General features: G+C 49.6%; 1 protein-coding gene across 1 annotated transcript in view; it reads right to left on the bottom strand.

Annotated features, from left to right (window-relative positions):
- The window catches only part of LOC130114619 (FERM domain-containing protein 5), an 82,878-nt gene extending 66,311 nt beyond the window's left edge, over nt 1-16,567 (bottom strand). The window contains exon 1 of the mRNA XM_056282482.1: nt 16,466-16,567. Within this exon, the coding sequence (XP_056138457.1) occupies nt 16,466-16,567 (102 nt within the window). The remainder of the gene's footprint in view (nt 1-16,465) is intronic.
- Between the last annotated feature and the right edge of the window lie 1,702 nt (nt 16,568-18,269).

The following is an 18,269-nucleotide window of genomic DNA, read 5'->3' as shown; positions in this document are numbered from 1 at the left end:
GGTTCCCCCACAACTGTACCCGGCCAATTATGCCACTCTTCCGAACCGTCCCAGTCGCTGCTCCACCCCCTTTGCCGGTCCGGGGAGGGCTGCAGACTACCACATGCCTCCTCCCATACATGTGGAGTCGCCAACCGCTTCTTTTCACCTGACAGTGAGGAGTTTCACCAGGGGGGCGTAGCCAGAGGTGGAAAAACCCGGTCCAGAAAGTGAAACCCTAACCATGTCTTTACTCCATCCATGTATTAAACCAGCTAATTTGGGAAGTAAAGACACAGTTAGGGTTTTTACTTTCTGGACTGGGTTTTTCCACCTCTGGGCGTAGCGCATGGGAGGATCACGCTATTCCCCCCGGTTCCCCCTCCCTGCCGAACAGGCGCCCCGACCGACCAGAGGAGGCGCTAGTGCAGCGACCAGGACACATACCCACACCCGGCTTTCCATCCGTAGACACGGCTAATTGTGTCTGTGGGGACGCCCGACCAAGCCGGAGGTAACACGGGGATTCGAACCAGCGATCCCTGTGTTGGTAGGCAGCAGAATAGACCACCACACCACCCGGACGCCCCTGTAGCTGCTTTGTAATGAGGGTTATGCAGGGTTGGGTTTGTTATTATCGTTCTCTTTCCTCTTATGTACAAGCTAGCCGTTCAGCCGACCGGCTCGTTGACGTGGTACTCTGACACGAGTACTAGACGTACTCAAATCCAGTACCGGTCTGCCAGTTTTTTTTTTTTTTTCCCCCCTCATCATTTTTATATATATCCAAGCTTAAAAAAAGCCAGGCCCATCCAGATTTTCCCAGACCCAGTCATTACAGCCCCGTTCCGCATCCGCCACTGGTGCGGAGAGAGTCGATTCACGTTCAGCTGGTGGTATTCTGTATATTAAGGCAAGCAGGGCTTCCATCTGTGAAAGAATAGATAATAAATTTACCCGAAATACAATAGTCTAGTGAATATCTCTAATGCAAACATGAGGAGGTGGGTTGGCCTGAACCCTGCAGTGGACAGCTGTGTCTGCGGCGGTAGCTCGGTGTGTATTTCCACCGGCCAGGCCTCTTTGTCTCCTATATGTTTGTGTGTTTGCCTAGCTTCTCCCCAGAGACACTCATCTCCTCTGACCGTTGTGCTGACACACACACACACACACACACACACACACAAAGGAGAAGGAGACTGGTTGCATGAATGAATAGGCTGCTGGTGCAATCTGCAGGCCCAGCCACACACGTAACAATAGAAGCCGCCCAACCACCAATCACAACAGGGGCCTTTTTCTTTTTTTTGGAATGCAAAATGTAAATAAATAAATAAATAGAGACTATTAGGTTATCAAGTCTCGAGGATGATGTGAGATCCAAATACACGTGCGCGCACGCACACACGAACCGACACGCAGCGGCGAATACGCAAACAGACAGATGCAAATAAAGACTCTCACAAAGCAGCTCGATTCCATTCATCAGCCCGCCCGGCGGAAAACAAAGCCGCTCTCCGGAGCAAAATCAGCAGACGTGGGTGGCGTATTAGATCTCGGCGAATTAGCTAAACGTTCAATTTGGAGACGTTCCACCCTGAGATACCAAAACAACCAGCCCGCCTCATACACGCGGCTCCCCTCGAGCCTCCTCGACCCTCCGCCTTCCTCGCTTTTCGGGAGAGGATTCGTTGGGCCGGCGCACCTGAGCGAACGGGAGATGTTGGGGCCGCTTCTCGAACCTCGGGATGAAAGACGTCGAGAGGGGGGGGGGGGGGGGAGCGTGAGTGACAGCCGCGGGGAGTCGACGGATCTCGGTGCGGCCCTCTTGACGGGCCTCCCCGATGCGTCTGCACGGATGTGACGGGCTCTTGGGTTTTTGCAAGAGTGCGTTTTGATTTGCTCGGCGGCCGCTCCCACGAGACGGCTTTAAGCCCACCACCCACCGGGCGGGTCAAAAAAGCACAAGCTGAAAAACCACTTTTTTTTTGTTCATTTCTGCTTTTTCAGAGGAGATGACGTTTACTTCACCATTCACCGTTTCTCCTCTCATATCCAGTAGACGTCACAGTTTTGAACATCCGTTCCGTCCAAAAGGGCGGAGTTCCTGCCACGCCCCATATCCGTACACCCCGGTCCTTGTCTATTGAAGCCGCCCGTCTGTAGCAGACACGCGTATATAATGAGACGTCCTCTGCAAAGGCTTGGCAGACGGTGTTGCAGACTGCACGGTGTTAGTCACAAACCGCTGGCAGTGCCGGGACACGCTACACTGTGGTGCTCAAGAATGATAAGACCAAATCATATGCCACCGCTTCCTTTCCTCTGAGAGGCAGCGAGCCACCACATTAAAAACCCAACAGATGTTAAAACCCCGCAGAGAACACAGGGAAGCGTCGTCTGGCAAAGGGGATCTGCAGGACACGGAGAAATGGCGGGGATAAGAGAGGCGACAGGAGTGGAGAGGGGGGGAGCGACGTTGATCATTAGCTCGAGGAACCCTGCAGAGGAGCAGAGGCGAGGCGGGCTGAGACTGGCAGAGTGGCGGCATGTGGCGTCAACTGGGTCTCAGATAAGAGGGGTATTAGAAGGGACTGAATGATGGGTTAGAGGAACAAAGTAAATGGTGGACTACTGAAGATATACTGGGATGGATAGAGACAGAAAGGGAGAGGAAGCGAGAGGAAATGACTGTAACAGAGAGAGAGAGGAGGATGGAATAGGGAGACCGCGGGCATTAGTGAGACCTCGGCGACGGCTGTGTCGAAGTGGGCTTGAAGAGGCTATGAGACAGCTGGGCAGAGCTCATGTGACATGCTGCCACTTAGCTGCCATTCATCTCTCCGTTTTTCTTTCGCTGCTCTGCTGGTTGGCTGGCTTGTCACAGCTGTCAGACTGTCTGATTTCCGTGCCCGGCCCGTGTGCCGATGACACCCAGATCAGTATACATTTCCGACACAGCGCTGCCATGGCCCAGAAAGAAACGTCACGGGGCGCCGTCGTCGCGCCGACGGAGATGTAAAAAACCTCAAGGTCGATTAAAGAGTTTAAGAAATCGCGATGCACGTGCGGATGAATATATCATAATCATTGCAGAATGGCTGATCAGAATCTCAGGCGTACCCAGATGTGATTCGTTAAATCCCGACTCGTCCAGCCATCGGCAGGAAGTGCGGTGTTGGCGTTTGTCAGGGTAACTGCAGTGGCGGCAGCATGCCCCTGTCTTGGCGCATGCTCGGTAATCCAGGTGAGGGATTAGTTGCGACCGCAGCATTGTGAGGGATCCCAGCATGCCGCGGTTGCACCTATTCCCCCAGTCCTCTGCGAATAGTACACACGGCCATTGTAACTCTAGTTAAGGGTCATGGCGATTTGCATATGAAACCGCTCGTTGTTTTCAGTCGTTATGCAGCTGTGCCGTTCATAAGGGTGGGGGTACCTGCAGTCAGCTGAGACTGAAGAGGTCACTTTAGGTGAGGGATGAAACGTTCCTCTCTAATAAACCTTGCGTCCAGATGAACTGATTCAACCTCCTGGCAGCATGCCCCTGTGTTTCCTTTCCTCATTACACTGCAAAGGCACGTGGACTTAAAGTAGATAGCCAGAGAAAAACCAGATTCTCACCAGAGAGCGTTAAAGACCAGGGACAATCAGAACCAGACAGGAAGAGAGGAAAAGGAGGAAAAGTAAGACCTGTAGGTGTAGAGACAGTGCCACCGTGAGATCGCTCCGTTTCAGCTTGTCAATGCATAGAGGCCATCATATAGGTCATTTTTATGGCTACACGATTTCATTCGTTCATTCATTCATTCATCTTCAGCCGCTTCTCCGGGGTCGGGTCGCGGTGGCATCAAGCTAAGTAGGGCACTCCAGACATCCCTCTCCCCAGCAACTCCCTCCAGCTCCTGCTGGGGGATCCCAATGCGTTCCCAGGCCAGATTGGACATGTAGTCCCTCCAGCGAGTTCTGGGTCTACCCCGGGGTCTCCTCCCAGTTGGCCGTGCCCGGTAAACCTCCAAAGGAAGGCGCCCAGGAGGCATCCTGATCAGACGCCCGAACCACCTCAACTGGCTCCTTTTGACGCGAAGGAGCAGCGGCTCTACTCCGAGCTCCCTCCGGATGTCCGAGCTCCTCACCCTATCTCTAAGGCTGAGCCCAGACAGCCTACGGAGGAAACTCATTTCAGCAGCTTGTATCCATGATCTCACCCTTCGGTCACTACCCAAAGCTCATGACCCTAGGTGAGGGTTGGAACGAAGATTGACTGGTAAATTGAGAGCTTTGCCTTCCGGCTCAGCTCCCTCTTCACCACAACGGTCCGGTACAACGTCCACATTACTGCTGATGCTGCACCAATCCGCCTGTCAATCTCCCGCTCCATCCTACCCTCACTCCTGAACAAGACCCCGACATACTTGCACTCCTTCACTTGAGGCAAGAACTCATCCCTAACCCGGAGGGAGCAATCCACCACTTTCCGGTAGAGAACCATGGTCTCTCCATTTCAGCTTGTCAGCACATGTAGCCCATCATATAGGCCATCATATAGGCCATCATATAGCCCATTATATAGGCCATCATGTAGCCCATCATATAGGCCATCATATAGCCCATCATATAGGCCATCATGTAGCCCATCATATAGGCCATCATATAGCCCATCATATAGGCCATCATATAGGCCATCATATAGCCCATCATGTAGCCCATCATATAGCCCATCATATAGCCCATCATATAGGCCATCATATAGGCCATCATATAGGCCATCATATAGCCCATCGTGTAGGCCATCATATAGCCCATCGTGTAGGCCATCATATAGCCCATTGTGTAGGCCATCATATAGGCCATCATGTAGCCCATCATGTAGGCCATCATATAGGCCATCATGTAGGCCATCATGTAGCCCACCATGTAGGCCATCATGCAGGCCATCATATAGCCCATCATGTAGGCCATCGTATAGCCCATCATATAGGCCATCATATAGGCCATCATATAGGCCATCATGTAGGCCATCATGTAGGCCATCATATAGCCCATCATATAGGCCATCGTATAGGCCATCATGTAGGCCATCATGTAGGCCATCATATAGGCCATCATGTAGGCCATCATGTAGGCCATCATGTAGGTCATCGTATAGGCCATCATGTAGGCCATCATGTAGGCCATCATATAGGCCATCATGTAGGTCATCATATAGGCCATCATGTAGGCCATCATGTAGGTCATCATATAGGCCATCATGTAGGCCATCATGTAGGCCATCATGTAGGTCATTTTTATGGCCGCGCAATTTAAGAAATGTAAAATGACACTGTAATTTCATCTACTGCAAGTTAGAAATCCCAAGACTGTGTTCTTTTTTTATGTATATATTCTGAGGGAGACAGGTTTTGTGATACTTCTCAAAGAGAGTTTGCCTCTTTGGAGCCAGAAAACAAATCAAAATATTGCCTTTGTCAAAAAGAAAAAAGGCACCTGTAGAAACTTTCTGCTGTTTTGACCCGGAATTAGGGGGGGGGGGCGTAGGGATTAGCTTAATAACAGAGAAAAAGGTCAACTTCAATGTGAAACAACACAAAATAAAACAAGAAGGCACCTTTGTTCTCCTAAACGCTGGGCCTTATGTAACGGCTCAGTCCTAATTCCTTTTGATAACACACTCGGCTCACAGGCTTTTTAAGGTCAGCTTTTGAAGGTAGCTCATTTCTGGCTGGCTGTCTGACTTGCGGCGGTGCGCTGCGCTTGATGCGAATGGAAGATAACCATGCACCCCTGTGCATCATCGCTGCAGACTGCAGGCAACCTTGATTACTTTTACTTGATCAAAGCTTCACTCAACTTTATTTTCTACCCCTGTAATGCTGTTGAGCCAACTGAGGACCCCCCCCCCCCCTTCCAGGGCTCCATTGCACCGTGTTAAGTCATTTATGAGGCCGGTTAAGCACATAAACATCACCAACAAGCTGTGCAATCTGTTTGCGTTACCATGGCCGGAGGCTCTCTCTTTTCGCCGTGAACCTCGGCCCAAGTGAGACATGGAGGGGAGGGGGACGGGATCCTCAACTCTGCTTAAGTCTCCTCAAATCCCCTTGACCATTCCAGGCTAATGGGGGGGGGGTGTCACACCAGAGAGGTGTTTAGGATTCATGCCCCCCGGCCAGAGCATAACCTCAGGCCCCTTTGTGTTTCCCCGGGGTCACACAATAAGGTCCAGACAGCACAACTGAGGACACAGCAGACTGCTCTCAAAGCAGTGACAGACCGCCTACCTGCTGTCCATCCACCCCACATTTATATGCACGTCTTTGAGTCTGTGTGTGTGTGTGTGTGTGTGTGTGTGGCAACAGAGTCATGTGGCGGCTGAGCTTCCAGTGAGCTATTTCATAAATCCCTGGAAGCCAGCAGAGTCGAGTCAAATCAAACTGCGGGAAGGCTGCATTCTGAGTCCATCCTCTCCTTGTCCCGCTGTGCAGATGCAAGACCGATGTTATCCTAAACTGCAATCAGCCACGTGCTCGGGGCACGGGCAGCCGCGCTATTGGCTCAAAACGTCGCTGGTAAACACGGGGCGACATCCTCCCGAGATTAAAAATCATAAAACATTCAGGCCTAGCACACATTTTAATCATTCATACGCGGCACAGCAACAGCGTGGCAGCCGGCATGAGCTCGAAAAACCATCATGCAGGTTCGCCGGCACACACACACACACACACACTCGTAGGTACAAAACCCATGGTGTACGGGGGGGGGGGGGGCAGGGGCAGCAGCTCCTTCGACCTTGTCTGAGGCCGTGAGGCATGACTTATCAAGACGGGCGGGCGTAGGGTGGTGCCGCTGCGTATTTCCCCATCTCCTGACGGGAGAACGTCAGGTGACCAGGCCAACAGAAAAGAAATGAAGAGAAAGGGGGGGGGAGGGGGAGGGGTATTGAGAGAGTGAGACAGAGACCCGAGTCCATTGTTGGAGGGACCCGTGGTCACCAGGGATAGTCACGCTGCTTAGAAAAGGAGGGCAGTCTGTTTCCGCCACCACTAAGGCCTCTAAAGATTGCGTCGCCGCAATCGCAACACCAGCCTAGTGGAGTTGCTTTCCAGGGGGGGAACAGGAAATAGTGGTGCGGCCATGGAAGGCGTTGCCTTATGGCCGTGCGGAGGAGCAGACGGCCTGCAATGTCCAACGTGAGAGCGGTGTTGCAGGAGTCAGCGAATCTGGGTCAGGGGACAGTCCGGGGACAGCGGTGGTGGCGTAGGTGGGTGTGGCATAAGTCACCTCATCTCCACTGCCGTCCAATGGCATTTAGGGAATAAATTACCTTCCTGTGCACACAGGCCACCGTGTGAACACTAATGGCTTGGCCTTTGTTCGTTAAGGCTTTTGCAATGGGATACCCTGACTGGAGTGAGCTCACATTTTGGCAGAGTAACTTTGGAGTCACCGTAGCAACAGCTGAGACCTTGGCTCCAGTGCACCCCCCCCCACACACACACACATGCACTCATGCACGCATGCACTCTCTCTCTCTCTCTCTCTCTCTCTCTCTCTCTCTCTCTCTCTCTCCGGCCCCTCCGGAGACCCTTGTCACCAAGGAGACAGGACTCAGGAGAGCCTGCCCTGCAGCACCATTGAGAAACATTCTCAAGCCGCTCACCCCCGGCTCTATTTGAACAGGCCCTGCTGTCAGTAGTTCTGACATAACACCGTTATTCACGACATGGACGGTAAAACGGTCCAACGTTTTCACCGCTGGCAGCGATAGTCAAAATAGGGGTTTGGCTGAAATCACTCGCTTTACAAGAGATGTCGAAAACAAACTCCTTTTTTTTCCCACAGTAGGTGCAACTGGCCTTCAAGCTTGTGTTTGTGGTATGTGCATACAAGATAGTTTTAAAAGACACCAAGGGAAATGATAGTTTGATGTGGTCTAACCTTTATTTTATTCGATATCCGAATTAGAGTAGCCCACCCTATTGCAGGAGCAGTCTTTTGGTAAATACTTAATTTGCGAAACAACCATTTGTTTCATAAACACGGACAAATTGTTGCCGCTTTTCAAAGGTGTAAGAGCTCCAAATTGATGAGTGGCAGACAAGACTCGTTTCACCATATTCCATAATACTACCCAGCAGTGGCAAATATATATACACTACCGTTCAAAAGTTTGGGATCACCCAAACAATTTCGTGTTTTCCATGAAAAGTCACACTTATTCACCACCATATGTTGTGAAATGAATAGAAAATAGAGTCAAGACATTGACAAGGTTAGAAATAATGATTTGTATTTGAAATAAGATTTTTTTTACATCAAACTTTGCTTTCGTCAAAGAATCCTCCATTTGCAGCAATTACAGCATTGCAGACCTTTGGCATTCTAGCTGTTAATTTGTTGAGGTAATCTGGAGAAATTGCACCCCACGCTTCCAGAAGCAGCTCCCACAAGTTGGATTGGCTGGATGGGCACTTCTTTGAGCAGATTGAGTTTCTGGAGCATCACATTTGTGGGGTCAATTAAACGCTCAAAATGGCCAGAAAAAGAGAACTTTCATCTGAAACTCGACAGTCTATTCTTGTTCTTAGAAATGAAGGCTATTCCATGCGAGAAATTGCTAAGAAATTGAAGATTTCCTACACCGGTGTGTACTACTCCCTTCAGAGGACAGCACAAACAGGCTCTAACAGGTACTATTTAATGAAGATGCCAGTTGGGGACCTGTGAGGCGTCTGTTTCTCAAACTAGAGACTCTAATGTACTTATCTTCTTGCTCAGTTGTGCAACGCGGCCTCCCACTTCTTTTTCTACTCTGGTTAGAGCCTGTTTGTGCTGTCCTCTGAAGGGAGTAGTACACACCGGTGTAGGAAATCTTCAATTTCTTAGCAATTTCTCGCATGGAATAGCCTTCATTTCTAAGAACAAGAATAGACTGTCGAGTTTCAGATGAAAGTTCTCTTTTTCTGGCCATTTTGAGCGTTTAATTGACCCCACAAATGTGATGCTCCAGAAACTCAATCTGCTCAAAGAAGTGCCCATCCAACCAATCCAACTTGTGGGAGCTGCTTCTGGAAGCGTGCGGTGCAATTTCTCCAGATTACCTCAACAAATTAACAGCTAGAATGCCAAAGGTCTGCAATGCTGTAATTGCTGCAAATGGAGGATTCTTTGACGAAAGCAAAGTTTGATGTAAAAAAAATCTTATTTCAAATACAAATCATTATTTCTAACCTTGTCAATGTCTTGACTCTATTTTCTATTCATTTCACAACATATGGTGGTGAATAAGTGTGACTTTTCATGGAAAACACAAAATTGTTTGGGTGATCCCAAACTTTTGAACGGTAGTGTATATATTTGAGGAAAATGAATCAGAAAGTTGAATTTCCAGGGCGGCTCTCTTTGCACACAGAAAAAAAAACAACTCGGTAACACTTTCTATGAAGCTTGCATCTATAACGCCCTATAAGCATCTATAACGCCCTATAAGCATCTATAACGCCCTATAAGTGTAGCTACAAGTCATTGTAAGATTCATTATAACCATGTATACGCTCTCACAACACCTCATAACCACCTTTATGATACACTATGTCAATTTAAAATGGATATATGCATTATAAATATGTCATCATTAGCCTGTTTATCTGTCAGATGTCATAATGCATCATAGCCAACTTGTTTTGCTGAAGTTTTGTAGAGATGCATAATGAGACTTCGGTGCTATTCCACAGTCTTCAGCCATAGCCGTTAGTCATTGTAATACACATTATATGAAAGTATGGACTTTATAGATGCTTATAGGGCGTTATAGATGCAAGCTTCATAGAACGTGTTACCAAAAACTCTTCTCATCTCTGCCGACACGTTTCCTGCTGCCGAGTTGTATGATCCGAGAGAGGGGAGTAGTAGCGTTGAGCGGATTAACACGTCGAACGTCACCTTCTACAGGCAAGATGGAGGTAAGGTGGATCTTCCTTTTGAGGACCCCCCCTCCCCCCATTAGGTTTCATCAAGGGAACAGCGTGTGGGCTGCAGTCACCCCTGTGCAGCGCTTAACCGTTTTATTTTGTGTTCGTCTGCAGGTAAATCCTGCCTCGTTTCATATGCGATATTTCCCCTTGTTTTTAATGGGTAATGGTTAGCCATGCCCTTTTTTTTCATCCCTAAATCAAATGTGTGTGTCCGGTTGTTTCACATTTTGTCTTGCATACAAACATTAGACACCTGAGCTGTGTCCCCCTGCAAAAAAAAAAGATGGTATTAGCTAATTTATTAATTTATTGTTATTATTATTATTTAGCTGATTTATAATAGTGAGCAGAGACCTGCTGAGAAGATCCCAATGAACTGTGTAAGAAAATAAATAAATAACCGAATTGAATTTAGTACACTCAATTGAGTGAAAGTGGGTTATCTCGTTAACTAAAACATGCTTCAGCTGTGGTGGGTTTATGGTTTATTGACTGTGTATACCAGTGGCGTGCGGTCGGGGTACCCTGCGATCATTTCTTTTCGAATTGTGTGAATTTTTGACATTTTTTACCAAATATTTTTGGAATTTTTTACCAAAAATGAACAGGGTTGGGCACATATATATATATTCCACAGTGCTACACATCAGTGTACAGAAGAAGCAAAAACAACGGTGATATAGTGAAACAGCCCTTCCCCCCCACCCCCATGCCCCCACCGCCTGTACCCCCCCCCCCATTATCTGGAATAATTCTAAGGCACACTGTCTAGGTGTAAAGAAATAAGTAATATATCTATTTCCATGGAGTCCGGTGCTGTTTTTCATGTCAGGGACCAAGTTAAAAATGAATATTGTGGAGTTAGAAAACAACGAGACAGGAGACGTGAGAGTAGACGTAGTCGAGGTGGTTCACTAGCTCCAACTTAGCATGTCATACATTCGACAACGACGCTGAACCGTGAACCGGAAGCGGAAGTGCATTATCTGATGACCCCTCGCCTCTTCCCTTAAAGGTACACCGTCCTCTTAGGTGAATGTCTCTCGTTATATAGATGTGGGTCACCACAATATCGTGTTTACATTGTTTGGGTGTTAGGGACGTATGGTAGAAAGGGTTCCCAGGTTTTACAAAAATCTTTCCTCTGAGCCACCGACTGAGAATCGCAGCATCGCTACGCTGAGACGGGACGTTATGTCTCGAAGCCACGTGACTAAGCGCGGGCAGGGCAGCATCCTTCCATTTGAGCAACATTGTGCGTCTGGCCAAGAGCAACACAGAGGCCACCACCATGTGGCGCTCCGCAGATGTCAGACGAGGAGTCATCTCCCATCAGTCATGCCAAACGGAGCAATCAAAATAACCAGACGACAAATTCATAACAACATATCGACATCTCACTCTAGTTACAAGGGCGGCACGGTGGCGCAGCGGTTAGCACGCTCGCCTCACAGCGAGAAGGTCCTGGGTTCGAACCCCGGGGTTGTCCAGCCTCGGGGGTCGAGTTTGCGTGTTCTCCCCGTGTCTGCGTGGGTTTCCTCCGGGTGCTCCGGTTTCCCCCCACGGTCCAAAGACCTGTAGGTCAGGTGGATCGGCCCTACTAAATTGCCCCTAGGTGTGACTGTGGGGGCCCTGTGATGGCCTGGCGGCCTGTCCAGGGTGTCTCCCCGCCTGCCGCCCAATGACTGCTGGGATAGGCCCCAGCATCCCCGTGACCCCGATGGGGGATAAGCGGCTTGGATGATGGATGGATGGTATTAGCAAAACATCTTTGCTCTCCATGTTTTTCCCCCCTTTTTTTTTTTAATTGCGCTATTGTCAGTTCACAAGTTCACATATTCTATCTAATCATGTAATCTGTCTTTCTTTACATAAGCCTTTTTTTGATTAGGAAAGACAAATGGGTTAAAAAGCTGGAGAAAAAAAAGTAAAGCGGCTTATCGATGAGGCTGATAAGTGCATGAGACACTGAAAAGCACATGCTACGGTTCCTATTGAAAAAAAGAGACTTAAGCTGTTAGAAATAAAGCTCCTAAAAATTCTGCATAATGGATTTCAGGGATAATCAACACGCTCATGTGACTACATGCTCGCTCTCTCTCTCTCTCTCTCTCTCTCTCTCTCTCTCTCTCTCTCTCTCTCTCTCTCTCTCTCTCTCTCTCTCTCTCTCATATGCAATTCTTTTGCAACTGTTATATTCTGGTAGGTCGACATAGAAAGTGGGAGAGAAAGATGAGCAAACAGGGGTGTGTTGGGGGTATGTGTCCGAGGCTTCAGTGTGAGCCGGAAGAAAAGGTCTTGCAGCAGGATAGCAAAGCTGAGTAAGAGGTCTCACGCTCGTCAATAATGCATCCGACAGTCCCCGATTGAAATAATGTTTGGGTTTTGCCTCAACACTCTAACACTCTTCATCTTCTACAGTTGGGCCCTAAGTTCGCGCGACGAGCGATAAATGATCCGTGAAAGGCAACAGGAAACCATTCACAGATATGAATTTTCACGGCGTAACCCATCTGATCAAATAACGCACCAAAAATAATTTTTGATTTGATAGTTTATAGGCCAGTCCACACGTGGTGGGAGATAGCATATGCCTGAACAACAGCACTGATTCAGCTCGATGACGACCTAACCTAATATAGCCCTGCAGTATTTCATTGATCGGGGACGGTGCCAAAAACGTCAGAGCTCGGAGGGCCATCCATTTGATCCCTCTCGAAAAGAGCTGTGTACAACACTTTTTGTAGGAAAAGCGAGAATCCTCTCCACAACATGTCCTTCCAAAACACAAGCCATTGATTATAAAAATATAGCCACCGGATATAAATTGAATGCCCAATTACAGGGACAGCTGGCAGGCCATGACATGCCAACTGTGGTGCAGTATGGGTCGCCAGTAGTTTTCCTCATTAATTTATTTGTCAGTTAATATATATATATATATATCCCTCTCCCGCTGTCTTCCTCAAGCTCAGGTGCTCTACCACAGGCCTGGGAGTTTGAGGGTTCTGCTCAGTATCTTAGCTGTTCCTAGGATTGCACTCTTCTGGACAGAGACCTCATATGTTGTTCCAGGAATCTGCTGGAGCCACTCTCCCAGTTTGGGGGTCACAGCCCCTAGTGCTCCTATTACCACTAGGACTACTGTGGATTTCACCTTCCACATCCGGTCTAGTTCTTCCCTCAGCCCTTGGTATCTCTCTAGCTTCTCGTGCTCTTTCTCCCTGATGTTGCCGTCACTCAGGATTGCTACACTGATCTTTATTGCTGTCTTCTGCTCCTTGTCGACCACCACAATGTCTGGTTGGTTAGCCAGCACCTGCCTGTCAGTCTGGAACTTGAAGTCCCGCAGGATCTTAGCTCTGCCATTCTCAACCACCTTTGGCGGTGTCCCCCATTTGGACTTGGAGACTGCGGGTCTGTATTCAGTACAGATATTCCTGTACTCTATCCCAGCCACTTGGTTATGCCTTTCAGTGTACACTTTTCCAGCTAGCATTTTACACCCTGCTACTAAGTGCCGGATGGTCTTAGGGGCGTTTTTGCACAGCCTGCATCTTGGGTCTTGTCTGGTGTGGTAGACCCCTGCCTCGACCGATCTGGTCCTGAGTGCCTGTTCTTGTGTTGCTATGATCATAGCCTCTGTGCTGTCCTTCAGTCCAGCCTTTTCTAGCCACTGGTAGGATTTCTCGATATCAACTACATCTTCTATCTGTCGAGGGTACATCCCACGATTCTGATGTGGCTTGGGATACTACTCAAACAAGATGTAAAGATGTGAGGAAAAACTCTTAAGGCATAAATGTAGGCGTAGCACAGCATCACATCAGAAAGTGAAAGAGGTCTTAGGCAAAGGAACATGGAAGGAACTTCCAACAAGCCGCCGCTAAACTGCAGCTAAATTTACCAGGCTGTGTGATGATGAGCTCTTGGTTTTGTGCCCCACAAAGATCCATTATTCATTAGATTCAAACTTACAGAGTATGCATTATGGCCGCATCCTCATTCGGGGAGACGTTTTGTACATCTCATTTGAAAGCTCTCTCTGAGCCTTGGACCGATAAGACAGTCTTGTTTCTGCTATTTCCGGGGAAGATTTCCTCTGCTCACTATGTCCCTGACACGGGGTCCTGGTTCTGTGTTATACAGGGTCCGGGTTCTATGTCAGAAGAAGCAGGCCAGCATACGCCAGAGGCAAATCCAAATCCGGAGCCGTTAAACAGTTTGGGGAAAACAGCAGAGTGTAATTGAAACAGCTCTGAAGGGGATAACATTTCAGAGCATTGTGGTAATGGCACAGGAAGGTAAAAAGGCAGAGAGAGAGAGATAACGTGTGACCTAGTTATGCCTCTTACTGCTTACTCCCCAGCCTAGGTGTCCTGGAATCCTGGGTGTCTACAGAAGCCTGGAAGGAGTGGCTCAAAGTAGAAGCAAACCGAGGAGCGCGTTCTCTCAAAAAACCACAACGGCGTGACCGGTCAGCCAGCCGGACCGCTCTGTTTCCCCCACTCAGGGGAGGTTACAAAGAGCGGCAGGCTTGCAGGCCAGACAGCCACGGCAAAGGTGGGGCATTCTGCACCATCGTTTCCTTCCTCCCCCCCCCCACCCCTCTGTACAGCCTGCTGACGTCACACACCCAAACCACACGACACTGCCGCAAACGGCACGCACCTGCTGGTTTTTCACAGTCCTCCTGGCCCTGCTCCAGGCCCTCGTTAAGCCCCTGGGCGGAGAGCCGGGCCCGTTCGCAAATCCGGACAGACAATGGTGTCCCCGCAGCAATGGCGACATCCGGGCCGCACAGGGAAGGGGAACAGAGGCGGCAGAAGCTTCTGCCGAGATGACAGAACAAAAGCGAAATCCTCCGCTGACTCGCCATTGTTGCGCACAGGTGTCTCGGCGTCGATACGGGCTTTGATGTGTCTACGTGTTGACTTGCGAGAGGACTCTCCCGGGATGCTTTGCAGAGGATGGCAACTGTGGAGCATCCATCAAAGGGAAAGGGGGGGTGGTAGGGGGGGGGAACCGGGCCGTCATATCATTTTGACGCGCCCTTGCACCTCTCTTTGATTGCGTTACGCTGAGCCTGTTGCTTTAAAGACGCGGAAGCACGTTTTGCCGGAAGCGGGGAGGACGTCGCTTAGCCGCCCGCGTGCACCGTTACAAGCGGCGTGTCACACTCAATACCCCCCCCCCTCCTCCCCTTCCTCCGGGCTCCGATACGCCCGCCTATCGTGGCAAATCCTCCGAAAGTACGAGGCCGTGTTGTGCGGTGGGCATGCACAGCCACCCGTTGCGCAAACTGGGGCGGCCTCGCGTGCGTCGTGCACGGGGTGTGGGGGGGAGGAGGCTGCAGGGTCGCTTGCACGAGTTGACCCGCCAGGTGACTGTGAACGACGCCTCGTCTCCCCGTCGATTCTGAGTCAGACCGCTGCCCCCCCCCCCAAAAAAATCAACAGACCTTTAGCGCGTCAAACGGCCGACGGACCACGAACACGCCAACGCGCGCGCGTCTCCTCCACCTCACTTTGGCACAAGGCGTCTTTTGTTTCGTTTTCCGCCTCAACTTTGACGGGATGGCGTGGGGGGAGGTTTCCGCGGCGGGGGGGGGGGTCCTTCAATGCCCACGCTGCGTGCAGCGTGTCACAGGAGCGGAAGGCTTAGGGACAACAATGTGCCGCGTCAGGAACCCAAATATCACCACATAGGCATGTGCATACACACATGCCTATGTGTAGCATATATGCACACACACATGCATATATATGTGTGTGTATATATACACATATATTGCATGTATACACACATGCATACATGCATGTGTGTATATACACATATATTGCATGCATACACACATGCATATATGTATGTGTGTATATACACATATATTGCATGCATACACACATGCATATATGTATGTGTGTATATATACACATATATTGCATGCATACACACATGCATATATGTATTTGTGTATATATACATATATTGCATGCACACACACATGCATGTATGTATGTGTGTATATACACATATATTGCATGCATACACACATGCATATATGTATGTGTATATATACACATATATTGCATGCATACACACATGCATATATATGTGTATATACACATATATTGCATGCATACACACATGCATATATGTATGTGTGTATATATACATATATTGCATGCATACACACATGCATATATGTATTTGTGTATATACACATATGTTGCATGGATATACATACATATATGCAGATGAGGCTATATTTAGCAGGGAAAACCAATGCCTACACAGTACAGTAGACGCGTACGAGAGCCCGACGACACAGACCAGCGGCGGGACCTGCAAGCGCTTGCCGTCCCTGGGCTCAGTGGCTCGCTTCTCGCCCAGACTCTTGCAGCGCCACATTGCACCCTGCGGCGGCGGCGGCGGCGGCGGCGGCGGGGGGGGGGTCGAGACTCGGGAGTGCACAGTGTTTGAAGGACACGGGGCACAGGTAGACTAACCTGGATGGTGCACGTATACTCCGTGTCGTCCAGCAGTCTGACGGTGCAGTTGTATTCCCTCTCGAGATTCCTTATGCTGCCACTCATGAATCGGCTCAACATCTTCTCAGAGAATTCGCTGCGCTGCGCGTCGGACCGGAACAATAAACCCAACACAGCATGTGGGTGCGACGTCACACCGACCACATTCTCCCGTCCAGCGAGCGAGCAGCAGCTACGGATTCAACCGCCGGCAAGCCGAGCATCTTTGTCGCCCTGCCGGGGAGGGAGGGAGGGAGGGAGGGAGGGAGAGGGGGGGGCGGCGGCGGTTCGTGCGGTAGGCCCGTATGCCAAGGGCAGAATCCGAGGATGCCCGCATCCAGATCGAGAGGCAGCTCACCGAGCGAGGGAAAATCATTCTCCCCCCCCCTCCCCCCCATTCACCGATGCAACTTGAACAAGAGGGCGGTTCCCCAGCCAGAACTGACGTCAGCGCGAGCCAACGGGAATGTTGGGCATTTCTTTGCACTTATATACTAAATAAATATATGCTACATATGTATTTATATACCGTACTTCATATGCATAGGGGTTTTTTTTGGCGCCGTTTTTTTTTTATAAACCCAAAGTTGTCCGTGCATTGAAAGTCAGAGAGGCATTTTATATGTTTCTCCCAACTCCTGATTTAGGGGAAATAAAGAGCCTTTATACGTTCCCCAAAAATGCATATGCATTAATTAGAGGGGGGAGGGGCTAAAACAGCGCTGCGTTTCGTGAGAAACTATACGACATGCACTTTGTAAAAGCTTGGCCTCTCCCGAATAGCTGAGGCAGACCGCTGCCTTTGTTTCACATGGGACGCACTTTGTCCATTTTAATGCTACCCAGGAAGAAGGGCCCACGGTAGGACCCTACCTCGGTAGGGCCCACGGTAGGACCCTACCTCAGTAGATCCCTCGGTAGGTCCCACGGTAGGGCCCACGGTAGGACCCTACCTCAGTAGATCCCTCGGTAGGTCCCACGGTAGGGCCCACGGTAGGACCCTACCTCAGTAGATCCCTCGGTAGGGCCCATGGTAGGGCCCACAGTAGGTCCTATGGCCACGGTAGGATCCTACCTCAGTAGATCCCTCGGTAGGTCCCACGGTAGGGCCCACAGTAGGGCCCACGGTAGGACCCTACCTCAGTAGATCCCTCGGTAGGGCACACAGTAGGTCCTACGGTAGGGCCCACAGTAGGGCCCACGGTAGGATCCTACCTCAGTAGATCCCTCGGTAGGGCCCACAGTAGGGCCCACGGTAGGACCCTACCTCAGTAGGACCCTACCTCAGTAGGTCCCACGGTAGGGCACACGGTAAGGTACATAAGGCATTTCGGTTATGTGACAATGGTGAAGTGCACGGGATGAAGGTTCGTAAGGACTGATTACGTTTCCTGGTTATCATATTTGATTGGTTTGGAGGATGGATGGATGGATGGATGATGGATGGATGGTTTACTCCACGTGCAGCCGCTGAGTGCCCCTGACAGAATGTGGCGGGGTAAATGGTGTTCCCGTCCAGAGGGCAGATTATACCACTGTCGTGAATAAAACACGTGGTTCATTATTGCAGTCGAAATGGGAAAAGGTTGGGTTTTTTTTCCAGAACACGCGCGTTTATCCTTCATAACGGCTCTCGTATCATAAACAACATTAAACAAAAGCAGTTTCAGAGTAGGCTGCCATCCCTGGCCAGCAGCCGCACATGCGCTTTTACAATAAGTAGGTCGTTGGTGCCCTCTACTGGTACGTGATAGCAACGATCCGTTAACTCAAGTCGGTTTTA

This window comes from Lampris incognitus, chromosome 6 (genome assembly GCF_029633865.1).
Source record: "Lampris incognitus isolate fLamInc1 chromosome 6, fLamInc1.hap2, whole genome shotgun sequence".
In the NCBI taxonomy this organism is placed as follows: Eukaryota; Metazoa; Chordata; class Actinopteri; order Lampriformes; family Lampridae; genus Lampris; species Lampris incognitus.
The sequence above is the reverse complement of the archived record's forward strand: the minus strand, read 5'-3'. Positions and strand labels throughout refer to the sequence as shown.